At 29.1% G+C, this 13,699-nt stretch overlaps 1 protein-coding gene across 5 annotated transcripts; it reads left to right on the top strand.

The window, feature by feature from the left end:
- The first annotated feature begins 509 nt into the window (after positions 1 to 509).
- LOC145189378 (solute carrier family 12 member 8-like) lies at positions 510 to 10,685 on the top strand. Of its 5 annotated transcripts, none has more exons than XM_090087895.1 (12): positions 510 to 584; positions 3,681 to 3,756; positions 4,785 to 4,852; positions 5,040 to 5,231; positions 7,533 to 7,764; positions 7,958 to 8,159; positions 8,302 to 8,389; positions 8,505 to 8,651; positions 9,135 to 9,471; positions 9,626 to 9,711; positions 9,873 to 10,051; positions 10,246 to 10,545. In XM_090087895.1, exons 1-12 carry the CDS (start codon positions 570 to 572, stop codon positions 10,388 to 10,390), a joined length of 1,767 nt encoding a protein of 588 aa, XP_089944021.1. In that variant the 5' UTR covers positions 510 to 569; the 3' UTR covers positions 10,391 to 10,545. The 5 variants fall into 5 exon arrangements, 4 of the variants coding, with proteins under 4 accessions (XP_089944021.1, XP_089944020.1, XP_089944022.1 ...); XM_090087894.1 differs by lacking the exon at positions 510 to 584 and adding an exon at positions 2,904 to 3,177 and having other exon boundaries at positions 10,246 to 10,685; XM_090087896.1 differs by lacking the exon at positions 510 to 584 and having other exon boundaries at positions 5,095 to 5,231.
- Positions 10,686 to 13,699: the final 3,014 nt, after the last annotated feature.

Genomic DNA, 13,699 nt, shown 5'->3' on the forward strand with positions numbered 1-13,699 from the left:
TGTTACGCACCTTTTATTCATCTCCCCTTGTTTAATATCTGTCTATGCAAACAAATTGAAAAATCACTTACGTCACCATAAAAATACTAAATCCTATGGAGAAATAGTACAAAGATTACTTTTTTCACAAAGTCAGTAAAATGTTTCTATGATTTTTTTTATTTATAAAGTCACCACATGTATAACAAAAAGTGTTTGAAATGTTTTTACAATTATGATTAGCCATACTTTGTATGATACAATTATGATTAGCCATACTTTGTATGATACAATTATGATTAGCCATACTTTGTATGATACAATTATGATTAGCCATACTTTGTATGATACAATTATGATTAGCCATACTTTGTATGATACAATTGTGATTAGCCATACTTTGAGTGCGAACTCAAGTTACATAAATTATACACAAATAGCTGTGCCATTTATCAGAACTACTGAACTAATAACAATTGATTTTATTGTCAGTTCATAACATAATTTATTGCCGACCTTGTATTTGAATGATTAAAGAGATTTTATTTCACATTGTTTTTTTAACATTAAAATGTGAGAAATGATTTAAGATGAAAAGAGTTTTGGTGAGTATTGACTTCCTAGCTTTGTCATAATTCTGATCAAACGCGACAACTCAAAGAATGTTATTAAGTAACTTCATGATTTTTTCAATATTTTTTAAAAATATCTTCAATACAAATATCTCGTAAACAGTTATAAATATCAAAATACTTCATCTAAAAACTAAGTTTTATTTATTGCTGTGTTTTCCTAGTAGTCATATAACTATTAAAAAAATAATTAGTATTTCAAGGAAATGTAATAAAAAAAAGACGAACTCAAAGGTTTACTAAAGTTTTCATTTTTGTTGAGGTTGTGTACACAGCAACGCCATGTACACAACCAAAAACTTGTTTCAATACAAAAAAAATAATAGCTATATATTTATATTTACACAATTAGGATAACAGATTAGTAGTTAAAATTTTCTAATGAAATATTAGTATATAAACAAATTATGAAAATATAAGTTTTGCACTCCGACAATTATCCGAACATTACCGACTATTAACCGAACATCACTAACTATTAACCGAACACGAAGTATTTGTTATAACTTTACATTCAACTGTTTTAAAATAAAAAAACATTATTAAAACAAAGCACCAAACTTAAAATGGTATTTAATGGAATTAAATTAAAACAATGGTAGCGTGAGAAATTTAGTTATCAGAAACATGAAAAAAAGCATTATGCTCATGAGTATCAATTAGCGGATGAAATAATATTTTTATTGATATTTACTGTCTATTTCAATAAATATTTCCGATAATTTATGTGTCGATCCTTTTGACAACTTCTCAGAATCTAATGTGGTCAAAATGATTTTTGGGTATTTTGACACACTCTGTCCGACTGAGCAGCGATTACCACCTCTTTTCCGAGCTCAAAAAGATTTGCCTCAGACGAAAAATTCATCACCGAATCTGAAACCTATTTTGTAGGTAATTATAATTGTAGAATGGTGACATCTAAAAGTTAGAAAAGCGTTGGAACTACTGCATTGTCATCAAAATAGACTAAATAGATAAAAACCTTTGCAAAAAGGTAGTTTTTATTACTTAGGCCTCGGGCGTTTTGACCTATGTGTAAGACAAACAAAAAACAGCAAATTGAGCGTAAGAAATATAAACACAGAATTTGTTTTTTAATGTGTAAATCCATAACGTCTAGAGCCTAGGGATATTGCAAGGGAATGGAGGGGGAGGGGGGAGTTAATGCTTTCCGGTTGCCACCCCTTCTGTAGAATATTTTTTGGACTTCATTTTTTTTTCACCTGTGACTCAAAAAAATTTCTAAAAGAAAAAAAAAAAAAATCAATTTTAAAGTTTTTTTTTTCTTATTTAAAAAAAGTAATCAATAAGTACAAATGATAAAACTTTTTTTTTTACGTGTCACTAGTGACGCGTAAAAATAAAGTTTCATTATTTGTACTTATTGTGAGCCTAGAGACACTGTGAAATTAAAAGAGTTACTGGTCATATTAGCCCAAAGACAATTTAATCCCAACTTCTTCGAATTAGGAAAGACACTCTCAACCACTCCGTCTGTTTTCATTGTTAACAAAATGTATTTACACCGGAAAGTCTTGACTTATAATCTTAATACAAATATGCGAATTAATGGTCATCACGTTCCTATAAGCGCTTACATTTATGAACTTTAGTTATCAAATTTAAGTTATAAGCATTGCTTAAAAATACATTAGAAAAATAAGCTGAGTACTTAATTGCAAGTGTACTAAGTACTACAATCAAAAGTACTTGTCAACATTGAAGGATGTGGGATTTTTTAATTAAATATCCCAAATTCTATAATAACGTTATTCTCAATGCATCGATTTGTCTCGAACTGATCTTTTTTAATTATCTTAAGCTTCGTTTTAAAAAAACTTTTTGTACTTTTCTGCGTAAAACCATCCCAAATTATTCGATCTTACCGTTAGTCGAATGCGAGCTAACGTTTGTGATTCCGTAGATAGTTTTCGTAATTAACGCCAAACGAAAAAGTAAAAAATTTTACATTAGAAAATCTTGAAAAACATCCTATTCGTGAGTGACTATTTCCTGGAATGGAACTTCCTCATATTCTAGTCTGTAAATGTCATACATAATTTACATACAATAATAGCTATGTAGGCTGTTTCCTACTGAATAATTTAACATTTAATCTATTATTTTTAGAATGTTATCTATATCGCTAATCATTAGCACTAATACAGTGCTATTCTATACCCAAAAACTTATTGGAATTATAGTGATTACTTATTTTTGTGTACTTACAATAATTGTTCAGGGTGAAATTAAGTATTTGTATAGCACTTTTATTCTGTATTTTAACAATATTGTGCTTTTTAAATGTCTAATTGCATGTTGTTAAAAGCAATATAATCAGATTATATAAATGATCTAATGCTTATATGTGGTGATTAAATAAAAATGGATCAATGAACTTATTATGGATGAAAAAGCTTCAACAAAAGTTGACTGGATAAAGTTTGGTTTATCACAGAAAAGTGGATATAAATCAAAGAACAATGACTTTGATGAGCAATCTTTGCCTAAAACAAAAGCAGAACCTAAATTTAAAGAATTATTTGAAGATGAGCAAGAACAGGTTTTTAGATAAATAGAAATTTTGAATTGATTTTAATTAGGCTAGTTAAATTTGAGAGAGAACATTTTGTATGTAAAGTGGTAACTTCCCTACCCAGATACTAAAGTTCACAAACCTTTATAATTCAAATTGTTTCTCAAGAAAATTTATAGGGTTCTCAGCTAATGAAGAATGCCTTAAAAGTACAATATAGTTGGCACAAATGATTTCAACTATGAAATTGTGTTTTTTAGTTATTTGCATCATAAACTCTTTATATTCATAAAACAAAAAATGAATAAAAATAATAAAGAGGCTAAATGTTTTTTAGTAGTTCAAATTTTTTAAAGTTTTATTGAAATTTAGTATAATTTTTATAACTTAGTATTTGTTTTTTGTTTTTTTTTTCTTTTTTTTTTTCTAGTTGGTATAGTCTTGTTATAAAATCCTATTGTTAACTTTGTTTATCAAGTTTTGCTCTTTGTTTTCATTTTAAACTGTTTTTTTTTTATTTTTAATATCAGAATGCTGAAAAGCGAGGTTCATGGTGGAAATCCTCTTTTTTTGTTACTTCAAAAATTTATTTTGGTACATGGGATGGTAAGTACCATGTTATTAGATTTTAGTTGATACTTCAAAGAATAGATTCCATCAGTTCTAAGTAAATAAATGAAATGTTAATTTTTTCCAGAATATCTTTATCATTGTGTAATTTAAACCTTCACTTAATGAGGTTTAAGCATATACATCTTAGTTTTTTTTATTGATTTATTTTCTTATTATTTTGGATATTATAAGTATAATTGTATGCTTAAGTATAACCCCTGATGTAAAATTTGTTTAAGAACAATTTTTGTTGAATTTAAAAATTGAAAATTATGTCTCTTTGTTTAAAGAAGCTATACTTTTAATTCATTTTGGTAATCCTTTATTTCTCCATGCTCCCAAAAGGCTTGAGAACTTTGGGGCCAGCATACCTAGAACTGCTGATAGATAGGCTCTTGGGTTACAAGAGTATGAGTTACTTTGGTATTAAATAGTTCCTCTTCTCAGCTGCCTATTAAACAACAGCTTTTTCTAAAATTCCAGTTAGCAGTTTTCTTTCAAAAATATTTCATAGAGATTTTAACAATGGACCACTTCATTACAGTAAAAGAAAAAAAGAAGTTTTTTTTTTTTTTTTTTTTATTCCATTAAGTAATGAGTTAAATAGATTAATACTTAGTTATCTTTTGAAATAAGAACAGCCTGTCGATTCCTTGTAATGGAATCCACAAAGTTAATTTTGGAAGTCAATATGCTTTTTTTAATTTTTGTGAAATGTATAAAAACATCTTTGAAATCATTTACATATTGATAACTTAAAGGAAGATAGCTATTAAACAAAACAGTTTTTTCGCACAAATTAAAAAAAGATTTTTGAGTAAGATAATGATTCTAAGCAGACATTCAAGTTATGGAAGAGTTCCCTCCAGTAAAAAGAAACTGGACTTTCAAAAAAGTAGTTGTGGGAATATTTATAAGAAGCATGGGATGCTAAACAGAAAAGAAACTAAAGAATATTTGAAAGGCAAGAGTTAATACTCAGCCAGGAGCCTGATGAAATCGTGTTTTAAATTTATTTTTAGGTGTGTTTACTTCTTGTATCATGAACATGGTTAGTGTTGTTGTTTTCCTGCGATCTGGTTGGATGATTGTAAGCTTAAAATTTAATTTTATTCAACATTTTCATAAATAAAGATTTTCTGACATATTTTCAGCAAATATGTAAATTTAATTTAGTTGTTCCATTTGCCATTATTTAAATTTCTGGTAGTTCAATGATAAAACAAAGGATATGATCACATAAGATAAATATAAGATATGATGTTATTAAATGTTAGGGTTATGCTGGAATTGGTTTATCGCTTTTGGTTGTGATGCTCTCTTTCTTGATAGCTTTTGTGACGCTAATGTCTGCTGTTGGTATATGTGAGCGCTGCTATGTTGGTAAGGGAGGAGTCTACTTTATTATCACACAAGTTCTTGGTGGTAAAATTGGTGCAACAATTGGTTTGCTATACTGCATTGGAAATGTAAGTAAAAAGTATTCAAGAAAAATACCAAAATATATTCAGAGTGTTTAAAAAATTCAGTTCTTATGTTTAATTGTTAGCATTGTTGCAAGAAATGTAATGCTGTGAAAAGTATATAGACTAAGTTTTTTCTTAATTACAGATTTATGTTTATTATATAAAAATTGGCACAGCTAAAATATTTTTGAAGGAATGGGAGGGGAGTGAGGGGTTGAAAAAGCTAATATCTAATTAAAGGGTTTGCAAGGCTAATTGTTTTAAAATTACAAAAGACTACCTGCTTTTAACCAACAAATATTTTCATTGCTTGAAATCCACTTTAGGTACTCTTGTTGTTAATATGCCCTTTAATGCAAGCTAATCTAACTGGACATAACTTTTATTGCCTTGATGTTCATTTATGTAAAAGGTTTTAAGCTTAAATCCTCTAGGCTTTTAACAGAATAATAAAATATTTTATAATTTATAGTTTTTTACATATATACTTTTTTAGTTGATATTTTTTCAATCCACTTCTGTATATTTTTATACATTAAGCATTGTTGGTTTAATTTACAGCAGACTTGGGTCAATTATAATTGTAATTGTAATTTAATTGTAGTTAAATACATTTTCATGAAGTAATTGTAATGGTTATTGTATTTTACAAGGTACAATTACATTGTACTTGAATTACATTTACTTGAGGTTTTAATAGTAATTGAATTATAATTACTTGTGCTTACAATTGAATTACAAGTAATTATATTACATTGTAATTGACCCAAGCCTGCTTAAAGTAATTGACCCAAGTCTGATTTTTAGCAGATGACATGTTCAGAACAGTACTTTTAAGTTTGAATTTTTTAAATTAGTATTCAATGTTTTAAGTAAGGTTTTGTCTTTTAAATATATCAGTTAGGTTTATCCTGACAAAAAAAGGATAATTGAAATTTTAAAATTTTGGTTCACATTTTAGTAAAAAATATTACTTAGATTTTTTCTGCATTGAGAGGGGGGGGGGAGAGATTTTAAAGCTTTATAAACAGGTTCTGCAAAAAATAAGTAACCTGTATTTTTAGAAGTAGTTTTTATTTCTAATGAAAAAATTCTTAATAAAGTAAATTATTTAAATAATACTTATACAAGGTAGGTCAAAATTGTCCACCCTTAAAAAAGGATAGTATTGAAGAATTTTCTAGTTACTCAAAAATTCAGGCTTTTGAAAGTAGAGATGTTTATTAAAATTATAACAATAGAAAAAACAGTTAGATTTCAAAGATATCTTCATTTACTATATGGGATGCATAAAGACATAAGGTAAATGAGTCCATGGTGGCATGCAAGTAAGAGAGATAAAGATCATCCCATGCTTTAATCATGGTTTTTTTTTTAACAAATCAATATTTTTGTGTGGTTTTCACAGGCTTTTGTCTCAAGAACAGTCCTCATCTAACAATCCATTGGATTGAGATCTGGAGTTGAGGGAGGCCATTCATTAGAAGCAAGTTAAGGAAGTTCAGGACATCAAGCTTGAACAAAACTAGCTTTATGAGATGGAGCAGTACCCTACTGAAAAACTAATGATAATTTCCAAATTGAGATTGAGCCCAATAATACACAAGTAAAAAAAGATCAGCACAAATTAAAGTTTCTGAATTGTTAAAATAATCAAATTAAAAGTGCAATGGAAATTTATTTTGTTTATTTTTAACTTAAATTGCACTAATAACATTTTTTTCAACATTTTCTAACTTCCTAAAAAACTTTTTAATCTTTGCAAATCTCTTTGTAAACCTCTGTAAATCTTTGTGGTTCCTAAGAGGAAAGCAAAAAACCATATTGGCTTGCTAAATGAAGTGCACAAGTATAATCTTAACACAAAAAAGAGAGCTGTCAAGAATAATTTATCAAAGGAGATCTTAATATCTGAAACTTATATCTGACAGTATATTAATTTTCTGCCACAGTTCTTTAACTTTAGCCCATTTTATAGATATCAAATTGTATTTTTTGTTTGTTTAAAGCGTACTTTATTGTATAAATAAAATCTTACATACTATACAGATGCATTTATTATTTCTCTTATTTTTAAAGGTCTTGTATTATGCTTTAATTTTTTTTTTTTTTTTTAACTGTTTTATTTTATAACTTATACACAAAGAAAATATTAAAGAGGTTAAGAATGAAGTTAAGTTTAACAATTTAGGTTAAAATGAAAAGATGACTTTAAGAACAGATTCTTGCATCTAAGGGTATTACTTGTTTTAGGACATTCCAAGAAAGGATACGTTGGTTATGTAATTCTATATTTTGCTTTAGGCCACAGCTACCTCATTATATTGCACAGGTTTTGCTGAATCATTGTGCCAGCTAGCCAGTTGGAAAAATAAATGGTCTGTTTGTTTAGTTAGCATTACTACTTTGTTTATAATGCTAAGTATAGCCATCTCAGGTGTAAAATGGGTTGTTCGCTTTCAGTTGATACTATTAGTGATTATTGCTCTTGGGATCATGGATTTTGTGATTGGTACACTTGTGTTATACAAGCCTGGTTAGATGTATTTTTTGCTATTTGATTTTTTATTTTAATTTTTTTTTTTAGATAAAATAATGATTAAGAATGAATAATTATAAAATGCAATTATATAGATGACTATACTTTTTATTATATTGATATTATTGTAACTTTTCTGAATTTTTTGTGTTTATTCTTAAATAACGTCTTATAAAATTTTTTCATTTAGAGGTTGGATTTACTGGATTTTCTAATCATAATTTCAGGGAAAATCTAAATGCACAATTTACAGACCAGATAACTTTTTTTGTTGTTTTGGGTGTTTTTTTCCCCAGTGCTTGTGGAGTAATGGCAGGTGTTAATATGAGCGGAGATCTAAAAAACCCTGATGAAAGCATCCCTGAAGGATCAATTGCAAGTCTTGGAGTTTGGTAGGCTTTACTTTATTTATTTTTGTTAACATAAGTAATTATTGTTACTTTTTTATCTTTTTTATTTTTTAATTTTTTTTTTTTTTTTTTTTAATTTCGTTCTTGAATTATTTGAAATTCTGAACATAAAAAATTACTTCAGTGCAGCACTTTACACGTCAATTGTTTTGTTTCTGGGATCCACATGCTCAAGATATGCTTTGCAAACTGACTACATGATCATGGAAAAAGTTAGTGTTTTTTTATTTATGATTTTTTGAGCTCTCAGTTCACAAAAATACCACAAAACAGCAAATAGCTTCTTAAGTTTTTTAACTTTTTGAACATGCTTGTTTCACTTTTTAGATGTCGATAGCTGGAGTGTTGCTTCTATGTGGATTATTTGTTGCTGCACTTTCTTCAGTATTAGGAGGTTTAGTTGGACCACCACGTGTTTTGCAATCTATAGCTAAAGACAATGTTCTATTTATTCTTAAGCCACTGGCGAAAACTGTAAGTGTTAAATTTGCAGTTTTTCTAATAAAACTGCATTATAATTTCTGATAAGGTCATGTTGAATTATTTATAATAGTTTGTGATACAACTTAATTGAACTCCCAATTGAAATTTACACTTACATACAAACAGATGGACAAGATATACAGCTAATAAAAATCTAAATTTGTAAAAGTTCAATAATGGAATTTTAATATGAAAGTTTTGATGAAAATTTTGATTTGCTGATAATAAGTTTTTAAATATTGAATGTTTCATCTTAACCTCCTCATTCTCATTTTAGTTCATTACTTTTAGTGTAAATAGTCAACAAATTGTTGAGGGTTCAAAGTTTGTTGCATTTGTTGTTTAGAACTGCTTTTGAGTTTATTTTTTTTCTAATACTATACAAAAAAAAAAAGTTAGTTTGAAAAGATGTATTCCATCCTTCTAAAAATAAAAGTTTCGCTAAATATTTTAACGTTGTAAATATTAATTTAGAAAGGTGTTAATGAAGAGCCTCACAACGCCACACTTATTATTGCTGCAATTGCCTTTGTTTTTGTATTTGTTGGCAATTTGAATACCTTGGCACCTATTGTCACAATGCCATTTTTAACTACCTATTCAGCTGTTAACTATGCTTATTTTGCAATGACAATGAGTTTTAATATTCAAAAGAGTCAACAAAACTTGAACGTAGACAAATTAAATGAAACTTCTTATGGTGCAACTTCGCAAACCAGTTCTCCATCTTTTTCTTATTTAAATGATACTCAAAGTATGGATAACCAATCTGAAACTCATCCAAATGATGATCATGACTATGTTGAAGATGGTAAGTATGAACAGTCATCAAATTCTTAAATTTATATTTATGTCAAGCTTCCTTCAGTTGCGTTATTTCCATTTTATTAATCAAGTTATTAACAATCTCTTTATGGTGTTTCTTATAAATTTCTTACACTAATTTAAAGTCGTAAAATTTTCAGCAGAGAATGATTTTGCTGAGAGAATTGGTCCTAAGCAATCAAATATCTGTTCAAAGCTATGCAACAGATGGGTTTCCTTAATTGGTGTATGTTTTTTTTTTGTTTGTTTTTATTTTGATAATATATACTTTTAAATGATTATAGTCTGGATTGTTCTATCCAATTATAAGTTTTGCTTTTTTTTATCAATATGTTATTTTCATCATTAAATTATTTTAATTATATTTTTTTTTAATTCTTTATGCAGAGTTTTTGTTGCATCTTATGCTCATTTTGTATCAGTTGGATATATGCGCTCGCTAATCTGCTCATCACTTTTCTATTATATATTTTCATAAGTCGGTCTCAGCCTGGTTTACCGCTCGGCGTTTCAAATCAGTTTAGTTTCAGTTATTGGCTGGTATCAATATGCAAGAACACTAATCGGTATGTTTCTTTTCCTTGCTATTTGTGATCGATTGCATTTTCTCTTTCAAGTAAACTTATGACCGATATTCTCTCAAATAATCTTTTTTTATAAATATCCTCTTACAAATATTCTCTCGTCAATTTGTTACATAGTTTTGTTTATGTTAAGTTGTACTTTGTTTATGTGAAGTAAAAACTTTAAAACGTTTAAGGAAATCCGAAAAGCGCATCGTAGTTCACAGCGATTCAGTATCATGCGGTATTTCGTTGTTACAAGTAACAGAAGACAACTCAGATTATCGTCACAGAGATAAGAAACATCATTCTTCTCCCTTTACGAATCCAGTACCTTACTAATACCCGGTCCAAATATATTTTTTTTTTTTCATTAGATTCTGAATTCATAGCTTTATTTATACTTTGTTAATGAAAGTGGTTGATTTAATATTTTTATTTAGTATTTTTATGGGAGGCTGATGGAGATATTTGGTGGAATATTTTTATATTGTATATTTTGCACTTATATATTTATGATTACTTTTATTTATTATTTTTCTTTTGTTCAAGAATGAGATTCTATTTAATATTTTTGTAAATATTTAATTCACGTGTTAAAGGATTTTTTAATCTTATAAATATATTATCATATAATATCTTCTTTAGGAGTTTGTTATAACATCCATAATAACTGTAAAAAAAAAATCCCCTTTATTCATAAATTAGTTACTAAAATGTTGAAATCTACGACAATTTAAAATATTTATTCAATTATGCGGTTTAGAAATAGTAGCATTTTTAAGATTTTTGGTTCGGTGTCGGTCGGTTTTTTAGTAATTCAATTTTAATTTATTTCAGACTTAAAATTTCATAATATCATAAATTTATAATGAAGTTATATTCAGCATTTTGATCATACAAACTTAGGTTAACATTATTTTGTAGGCTCGTAATTTTCCCGAATTCATTTTTGCAATTTTGCTCTAAATTCACTAAGTCAAATTATGAACGAGGCTTTTTGTGTACATTTTTGTAAAAATTGAAAAGTACCACAAAACACGTATTAAAGTTACCGAGTTGCGAAAGGTTAGGGCTGCATATGTTTGACGGCAGCAGCTGAATTTATTATCTCTAATCTAGCCTAAGTGTGGATGTAGTGGAGAGACAGGATTGTTAATATTATCGGGTTAATACGAATCAAGGCAAATTGGTATCAGTACGTCAAACATTTTCACACAAGCTAGAACCCTTAAGTAAATATGCGTAAATATGTACGACGCATTTATAATTTCCCCCTCTACCTTTTTTCACTTACGCAAATTTGCACTTACACCAGTTCTCCATAATGGTTGTGCACATTTACTACGTCCGCATTTACGCCAGTTAATAGATCACTGTTAGTAAACTTTACTAAAAGCCTCAAACTACTACAATATGCGGATTCTGGCTCATTGATACTTTTCCATACTTAAGGAATTCAAGATGGTGTTGTGTTTTTAAAATGTAAAAATGTTATTAGATTTCCATCTCATTGTTAATATCATGCTGGAACCTGCAAAGAAGTATAAAACTGTATCTTTTTCGTAATTTATTCCATAATGTTAAAGAGTTTATCATAGTCCATAAATGTAAAGCGCGGTTTTATTCCGTAGTGTCCAAGGGCTAGGGTGTGAATACCGTCTTGTAAGATGTGTCTTTTATCATCGTTAGCGCTGAGTGCGACTTTGTTGATTTCTTCGGTGTAAATGTTATGCTGATGAGATCGGATAACGTTCATGGTTTGTTATTTTTAAAAAAAATTTATTCTTTAAAAATTTCACCACAAGGTATTGATAACTTCTTGAAAGTCAAGACCTTCATTCAATTTTTTTAAAACGTAAAGACACAAGTGACCGCAATAAGACGTATTACCAAACTGTACTCTCTCGCTGTTGTAAAAGACTGGGCTTTTTAAATAATCAATGACCTCAACAAGAGGAGGCTGAGCATAAGAGTCGAAGCTGTATTTTTTGTCACCGTCTTTATACCAGCACACCCAATGAAACCCACCAGTGCTTGAATCTCCTGTATTCACAATACCACATTCTTTTTTTCTTGGCTTTTTTGGTAACTCATCCCTGACAAACACGCCTCGAAAGTTTTTTAATTTTAACTGTTTAGCAGCCTTTATCAATTGAAAGTTAGTTAAAGCTTCATTAGGTAAAACAATTCCTTCTACGTCAATCCATTGAAAGTCAATCATTTTTTTAATTTCTTAAAAAGTTTATCCGAATTTTTTAACAAGCGATTTTCATAGAATAGCACCTAAAAAGGGTATACTATTAAAGGGTGAGTTAGGTCCGAGTAATAATCCAGCTCCAGCAGATTGATAGCCTTTTCCAGTTTTAATGAAGAGTCCATCACCGTAAACATTTTTAGTCCATGGGGTGATAAACAATCCTTCTCCACCTAAAGTTTTTATCTTCATTCCTTTCCCATTTTTGCTCATGTAAAAAAGACCTCTTCCAGCAATTTTATCAACCATAGCAGAACCGGCAGAAGAGCCTACACCTGCTAACAATCCAGTAGCTAGAGCTGGGACTACTCTTGTAGCAAGAGTGCTGCCTATCATACCTAATAACGGTAAAAGAGCTCCGATAAATCCACCTTCAACTTTCGAGTTGTATGATAATTGTTTTCTGCTCAGTTTGAGTGTGACTCCTTTACCAGCTTCATACGCTTTTCTAATTTTATTCAATTGCGCATTAGTGATAGCGAGAACATGTTTACCGTTCAAGTCTTGATGAGAAAGCTTAATGCTAGTATCGGTTTTGTCTTGAATGGCTTTTTTAATTTTATCAGATTGGCTCTGCGAGATATTAATTTTGATATTTTGATAATTGCTCATTTTTTATGTATTAAAAATTATTTATTTCACTTCTCGAATATGATATCGTATTGCAATATCCTCTCCACGAAAATCAACCAAATCTCCATTCTGATCAATGATGCGAGTAACCATTGTTGAAATTTCAAACAGTTTAACAGGAAGATAAATCAAATGCATTGGTCTCTCAATGATTTTATAGCCAGGACTAACATTTGGATAAAAGGAGTAAATGCAATTGAGTTGGGTTCCATTAATATAGGATGATCCGATAACGTTGTTAACGATTCTGATGGTGCTAATGCTTGAAATTCTAACGATTTGATCCGACTCGTATTCGGAATTGGAATTTAATTTTCTTTTAGTAAACCCTAAAACTGATGCGATGCTGTTTTCCACGTTCAAATCCATCAAATAATTCATTCCAAGTGTGATGGTTGATTTTAAAGTGCTTAAATTGGATCCGATTTTTATGTTATCGGGAGAGTAGCTGATTTTATTTGCTGTGACGTAGCTAGCGCTTTGAGACGCATAATTTTTTATTGTGTTTGAGACGGTCTTTTGTAAATAATTGTTGATGTCTTTAATGTCATAGCTTCCTGATGGAATGTTAATGTTCTCCCAATGAGCTCCATTGTCCATGCTGTATTTGAAAGAATTGTTTTTACTGTTTACATTTGGAATGCTGTTGTAAGTCTCAAGACCGAGAAAAGCCATTTCATAACTTTTTCCTTCGTCAAAAACGATTTTATCCAAAAATTCAGTAGTGATAACACTTGATTTTCCATCTACACCGATGATTA

The sequence above is a fragment of the Hydra viridissima genome, unplaced genomic scaffold (genome assembly GCF_058129835.1).
Source record: "Hydra viridissima isolate aposymbiotic clone 2 unplaced genomic scaffold, HvirCarnegie_v1 scaffold_5, whole genome shotgun sequence".
NCBI lineage: Eukaryota > Metazoa > Cnidaria > Hydrozoa > Anthoathecata > Hydridae > Hydra > Hydra viridissima.

Coding starts and splice junctions, on each gene's coding strand:
- LOC145189378 (XM_090087894.1), top strand. CDS start 3,019: ATGGATGAAAAAGCTTCAACAAAAGTTGACTGGATAAAGTTTGGTTTA. Junction 3,757..4,784: donor TTATTTTGGTACATGGGATG/GTAAGTACCATG, acceptor ATTTATTTTTAG/GTGTGTTTACTTCTTGTATC. Junction 7,765..7,957: donor ACTTGTGTTATACAAGCCTG/GTTAGATGTATT, acceptor TTTTTCATTTAG/AGGTTGGATTTACTGGATTT.